This window comes from Abramis brama (genome assembly GCF_963993115.1).
Source record: "Abramis brama genome assembly, chromosome: 8".
Taxonomy (NCBI): domain Eukaryota; kingdom Metazoa; phylum Chordata; class Actinopteri; order Cypriniformes; family Leuciscidae; genus Abramis; species Abramis brama.
In genome coordinates, this window is record NC_139970.1 from 35274331 (window position 1) to 35281653 (window position 7323).

General features: G+C 36.4%; 1 protein-coding gene across 1 annotated transcript in view; it reads left to right on the plus strand.

Annotated features, from left to right (window-relative positions):
• Positions 1 to 5279, plus strand: part of cps1 (carbamoyl-phosphate synthase 1, mitochondrial) — a 49026-nt gene extending 43747 nt beyond the window's left edge. Inside the window, 4 exon segments of the mRNA XM_084121343.1 lie at positions 553 to 612; positions 785 to 897; positions 3914 to 4043; positions 4118 to 5279. Coding sequence (XP_083977469.1) covers positions 553 to 612; positions 785 to 897; positions 3914 to 4043; positions 4118 to 4246 — 432 coding nt within the window. The 3' untranslated portion in view covers positions 4247 to 5279.
• Positions 5280 to 7323: the final 2044 nt, after the last annotated feature.

Below are 7323 nucleotides of genomic sequence, written 5' to 3' on the forward strand. Positions count from 1 at the left end.
TCACACATCATTATAAGCCTAGACTATGACACTGGAATTCAGAGGTTTTGTTTTATGTTTTGATGTAATATCATCATCGGCATGCCTTCTTTCATTTCCTCCCGTGCTCTCTCAGATGTTTACGATTCATGCCCACTCTCAGCGTGGAAATCAAATATCTTGTCAGGGTCATTGACGATGCTCAGACAGCGTTGTGTTCTAATGGAGTCTCGGGTATGAATGAGAGCATGAAATTCCCATTCGAAAACAAACCTCCAGATTCTGTAGACGCTACCTGCCTGATGGCCGTACCTGGGGACTGCAGATCTGACATGCTTTTTAAAGCCTGATTACCAGCCTGTGGTTAAGACTCCGTGAACACAGAGCTGTGCTATTGATCTGGAAGTGCTTAGAGGAAGACTTTTCTTCTAGAAATAGTCTCCTGCTCTGTGTCCATCCACACAGACTACCTGACCTTTTGGCTCTGATCTTTTTTTCTGCCCGACTATCTTTTTCTTCCTGCTTTCTTTCTTTATTTCTTTCTTTATTTTTTGTTTATGTTTTTGTCTCTAGCATTCATTCAGGCCTAACTTCCTTTCCACTGCTCATCAGCTTCATGAGGAGGGCTTCAAGGTGAGTCATTCTCATCCACATCCTTTGTTGGGTTCAATATACAGTTGTTTTTACTATCGTGAACCAATAAAACAGCTGTTGACACACTTTAGTAGTCTTTTTTTTGTTGCTGAATTACATCTCACATGGATAAAGAACAAATCTGCTTCTGCTTCTGCTGTCCTGTCTTTAGCTATACGCCACAGAGGGTACGTCAGCTTGGCTTAATGCTAATGATGTTCCAACTATCCCCGTTGCTTGGCCGAGCCATGAAACCAATAACACGCCATTACCAAGCATCAGCAGGTGAGTACTTTTGCCTTTTTTTTTCCAACTGTATTTTTATTAGCGCTATAAATTGATTCAATATTTAAATCAAATATTTGTAAAAAATTATCAAGTGCTATACTAATAAAATATTATTATTATTATTATTATTATTATTAATTGAGATTTAATGACAATTTTTCACACTTCAGCTCCTTTAAGAAAATAAAATATGGGGTTCTATAATGGATAATGCATATACAGTACCGTTCAAAAGTAAGAAGTCACTTATGCTCACCAATGCTGCATTTATTTGATCAAAAAAACTGTGAAAACTTTAATATTTTGAAATATTATTACAATTTAAAATAGCAGTTTACATTTTAAAATGTAATGTATTCCTGTGATGACAAAGCTTAATTTTTAGCATCATTACTCCAGTCTTCAGTGTCACATAATCCTTCATAAATCATTGTAACATAATGAAAACATTTCTCAAGAAACATTTCTTATTATTATCAATGTTGAAAACAATAGTAAAAAAAAAAAAAAACGTTTTAAATGTTTTCAAATGTTTAAACATAAATATGTAATATGCGTCTATCTATCTATCTATCTACAGTGAGGAAAATAAGTATTTGAACACCCTGCTATTTTGCAAGTTCTCCCACTTAGAAATCATGGAGAGGTCTGAAATTGTCATCGTAGGTGCATGTCCACTGTGAGAGACTTAATCTAAAAACAAAAATCCAGAAATCACAATGTATGATTTTTTAACTATTTATTTGTATTATACAGCTGCAAATAAGTATTTGAACACCTGAGAAAATCAATGTTAGTATTTGGTACAGTAGCCTTTGTTTGCAATTACAGAGGTCAAATGTTTCCTGTAGTTTTTCACCAGGTTTGCACACACTGCAGGAGGGATTTTGGCCCACTCCTCCACACAGATCTTCTCTAGATCAGTCAGGTTTCTGGGTTGTCGCTGAGAAACACGGAGTTTGAGCTCCCTCCAAAGATTCTCTATTGGGTTTAGGTCTGGAGACTGGCTAGGCCACGCCAGAACCTTGATATGCTTCTTACAGAGCCACTCCTTGGTTATCCTGGCTGTGTGCTTCGGGTCATTGTCATGTTGGAAGACCCAGCCTCGACCCATCTTCAATGCTCTAACTGAGGGAAGGAGGTTGTTCCCCAAAATCTCGCAATACATGGCCCCGGTCATCCTCTCCTTAATACAGTGCAGTTGCCCTGTCCCATGTGCAGAAAAACACCCCCAAAGCATGATGCTACCACCCCCATGCTTCACAGTAGGGATGGTGTTCTTGGGATGGTACTCATCATTCTTCTTCCTCCAAACACGTTTAGTGGAATTATGACCAAAAAGTTCTATTTTGGTCTCATCTGACCACATGACTTTCTCCCATGACTCCTCTGGATCATCCAAATGGTCATTGGCAAACTTAAGACGGGCCTTGACATGTGCTGGTTTAAGTAGGGGAACCTTCCGTGCCATGTAGATTTCAAACCATGACGTCTTAGTGTATTACCAACAGTAACCTTGGAAACGGTGGTCCCAGCTCTTTTCAGGTCATTGACCAGCTCCTCCCGTGTAGTTCTGGGCTGATTTCTCACCTTTCTTAGGATCATTGAGACCCCACGAGGTGAGATCTTGCATGGAGCCCCAGTCCGAGGGAGATTGACAGTCATGTTTAGCTTCTTCCATTTTCTAATGATTGCTCCAACAGTGGACCTTTTTTCACCAAGCTGCTTGGCAATTTCCCCGTAGCCCTTTCCAGCCTTGTGGAGGTGTACAATTTTGTCTCTAGTGTCTTTGGACAGCTCTTTGGTCTTGGCCATGTTAGTAGTTGGATTCTTACTGATTGTATGGGGTGGACAGGTGTCTTTATGCAGCTAACGACCTCAAACAGGTGCATCTAATTTAGGATAATAAATGGAGTGGAGGTGGACATTTTAAAGGCAGACTAACAGGTCTTTGAGGGTCAGAATTCTAGCTGATAGACAGGTGTTCAAATACTTATTTGCAGCTGTATCATACAAATAAATAGTTAAAAAATCATATATTGTGATTTCTGGATTTTTTTTTTTAGATTATGTCTCTCACAGTGGACATGCACCTACGATGACAATTTCAGACCCCTCCATAATTTCCAAGTGGGAGAACTTGCAAAATAGCAGGGTGTTCAAATACTTATTTTCCTCTATCTATCTATCTATCTATCTATCTATCTATCTATCTATCTATCTATCTATCTATCTATCTATCTATCTATCTATCTATCTATCTATCTATCTATCTATCTATCTATCTATCTATCTATCTATCACCATTAAATTGATTAAATTATAAAACAGCCAGTAATGCTGATGAAAAACATAGTTACTTTATAAAAACATAAAAACTATGAGTTAGAGTGGTATTGCATAATCCTGAAACTTGATTGTTGGCTTTTATCGGAAACATTTAGCTGTAACAGTCACGGATCTGCTGTTATGAGACTCAAGAAGCTAAGCCTGTCAACAGAAGATCCAGTCACCTTTTTGGCTTTCAGGCATCTTTGTGTCACTTATGTTAGCATTCTGCTCTGGTGCACAGCTCTGTTGTAGCAAAATGCCTTCATTTTCTGACACTGCATGCCTTCAGACACTGCATACTGAGATACAAGTATGTCTGCTGTCTTCCCTTAAGGGTTGCAGTAAAAGGCCTTTACCATTTTGTTTTAGTAAGAGATGTTTACTAAAGTCGGATTCAGCTAATCACATTTATAACTAATCAGAGGGAGCTTTTAACACAGCTTCACATACAGTATATTATTTGATTTAGCATTTTTGATTCTTATATTAAGGCGTATACCCTAAATAATGAGTAGCACTTTTGAAAAATGGAGAGAATCTGGTTATATCAGTAGCCTAATAAAAACTGGTTTATTTTGCAATGAATTGGTTGGCTCATGGGGGCCAAAAAATGAACAAGTATACCTTTTGAAATTTATAAAAGGTTTATAATATATCACTCTTTGCATTATGCTCTGAATAGACTTGTCAGCGAAGGACACATTGACCTTGTGGTCAACTTACCGAATAACAACACCAAGTTTCTCAAGGATAACTTCCAGATCCGGAGAATGGCGGTTGATTACGGAGTACCTCTTATCACAAACTTCCAGGTCAGCCTTGTCTCTTAAATGTATCATGAATTATTTTGGTTCTAGTATTAAATACCCATTTCCCTTTTCTACAGGTTGTAAAGCTGTTTGCAGAAGCCATTAGGTATTCCAGTGACTTAGACGCCACCAGCCTGTTCCACTACCGCCAACGTGAACCCAGACTGTCTGAGAGCTCCGCTGCATGGTTAACTTGTAACCTCTAAAACAGGAAACTCAAAAGTTACCCGAGGTGGTGTTGTCCAGTCATCGGGGGCCATTTGAACAGTTACGAGCGTTTTAACAAACATGAGTCTAACTAGACAGGGTTTAATAGTAAGGGTTTTTCAGCTGGCCCAATCAGAACAGTAGTTCTGGTCTCACTGGCCATTCTTCTTTAGTAAGTTTTTGTTAATATTTATATAATTTTACATAATTTTATTTAATTTATTATAATTATAGTACTGGCCAACTGGTTTTTAATGTTTGTGAAGATTTATTTGATCAAAAATGCACTACTCCGGTCTTCAATGTCACATGATCCTTCAGAAATCATTCTAAATGCTGATTTGGTCCTTAAACATTTTTTTATTTTATTTATTTATTTATATATATCATCATTTATTTTAAATATATACTTATTTAATATGGATTAATATTTAATTTAATTACAAAAATGTCATTCCTTGACAGCTATAAATTCATATCAACACACTTTTGCAGGAAAACACTACTGATCGATCCTTATTGTTGAGCCCTGCTACAGTTATTGGAACAATTACAAATATTTATCAATGTTTGTCCACTTCTCTTGAAACTGTGTATATTCATTGTCTACCTTGTCTTGACCAACAGACCAAGACGAGCTAACTATCCTTAACCATAACCATACTGCTTGTATCCAAAATCTAGTGGGCTGAATGTGGCACGTGAGTGGGTTGAGACAGAGCTTTTGAAGCTTTCTGGCTGTTCTTAACACTCAGCACTGTCTGTTCAATGTACCAAAGAGCGAGAAACTGCTGCTCTCAGCACACAATAGCAGATATGCGTGTGATAACACAAAAAGAAAATGATTTCTATGAATGTCCATGTTTGTGCCTGTCTTACCAGAGTGAGAGTGGAGGAAACATCTAGACTTCATTCCTCAATAAAAATTGCAGAAAGTTATTTTACGCTAGAGCAGATCTTCAAGAACAGGACATCTATAATTAACATGTTTATTGAGATGGAGTGTCCAATAAAAGACCCCAAATATTCATGCACCATTGCATAGCCTTTTATTTTATGCTTTAATTTGAAATGTTTCATCTAAATCACAAACAGAAGATATTGAGTTCATATCGGCAAGATAAATTAATGGATTTGAAGGCAACATGTTTATAGCAGCTTCCTCATCAATGGAATGTTATTTATTCATTTGCTCTAGCCTCAAAAGAATGTCATTCATGAGTGAAACAATTGAAGCTTCTTAGGAGATTCCTCATTCAGCTTTATTAGTTTGCCAGTAATAGAAATATCAAGCATCGGCCATTACTCCGCGCACACGCATTATGTTTATCACTTAAACATCGCTTAAACTCGGTGCTAATTGGAAAAAGCTAATATTATGACCAAACATTCCACTGATGTGTTGCACATTATCTAGTGGTCTAGATATTGATGCCACAATTAAATCCCAACACATCTGTGTTTGTGTGGGAGCAAAGTACGATACATGTCACAGCTCATAACGAAGAGAGATTGCAGAAAGGGAGAAACTAAACAGAAATGGGGAAAAAACAGCAGTAAAATGTGGGTTTTTTATAGTGCCGTAGACAAACAGAAACCAGACTAATATATTAGATTGTTAGCACACGTTACACAAAGGGACAATTCACCTCAAAATGGGTGTTTCACCTCCTTTTGTTTTTCATTAAAAAAAAAGAAAGAAAAACAGTTTGTATTGGCATGATGGTGAGTAAAGATACATTTTTATTTTTTGGGGGAACTATTTCTTAAATGCACATTCCTAATAGTTCAAGAGTCTCTGTTTAAGCAGTTACAGATTGAATCTTTGAGTTCATTAAATCAGTGGGAATCCCAGATCTGGCACACAGGCATTTGAAACACCAGTAGGCAGATGGCACCTTATGCCAGCCAGATGAGGGGGCACCCACGTGGCAGCAATAGAGTTCATATTTAAGCCATTTCATATTGGCTAATGGCCATTCATTTACAGCAGGGCATGTTAAGGCATTATGCTGAATATGCCCATTTTGACCCTGATGCTATTTTGCAGCTGTTGGATCAAACCAGCTCCGTGTTGTACATCTGCACAAATGGATGAGAAATGGATGGAAAACTGGAGTTATTTTATCGTGTTGTAGGATATATTGATGAGACAAACAGCCCAATGCAGGTTGTGTGCAGTCTAAACATGCAGCAGTGTGAACAGGTTTTATTTCTGTGTTTTATTGTACTGACTGAGGGAAAGTCTGCAGAATTGTAAGTCTGATGCTATTTTGGAAATGGAATCCAGAATCCAGGATGTATTTAAACAGGGTAAAATGTGTTTAATGAAGCTGAAAGTATAAAAAATTAATTAGCTTAAAAGGTGGAGGATGTGTAGAATCATGAGAATTATGACACTTCCAATTCAGCAAAATATAATTTTCATTATTTAAAACTGCTTTTTAGCACTGAAATCCACAGTCGTTTTTGAAGCAGCCACACCAACTAAATCAATTGCATTTTATATGCATACGGTGTTTGGCACCCTTAAACATCCTGATATATTAGGCTTAATACTGTAATAACTAACTATAGTGGACTTTTACCTCCTTGTATATTTATTACAGTAACAATTAACTTTCTATATTAGTTCATGCAATATGACATATAACAATAAATAGTACATTTACAGCATTTATTTATACACTTGCTTTGACTCATCAAAATAAGTTAATTTACAAAAAGAATAAGTTATACATGATTCAGCTCATTTTTTAAGTCAGTTTAATTTAATTTAAGTTGAAATGACTTAAACATCCAAGTTGATTGTACTTAAAAATTGAAGGCAGCAATTTTATTTAAAATGTATAGATTATTTTTGTACGTTTTAGTGTTTCAAATTGTATACATTAACAGTAGAAATTTGAACAATAATATATGAACAAGATTTAACAATGAACAATATTATATTTTTAAATAAATTAAAAAGATAGTTTCAAAGAAACGGAATGCTGAATGCTCATGTTTGACTGCATCGGTGAATGCAGTTAAATTGAAGCTTATTGTAAACTGTTACCTTAATTTTGTGTATGAA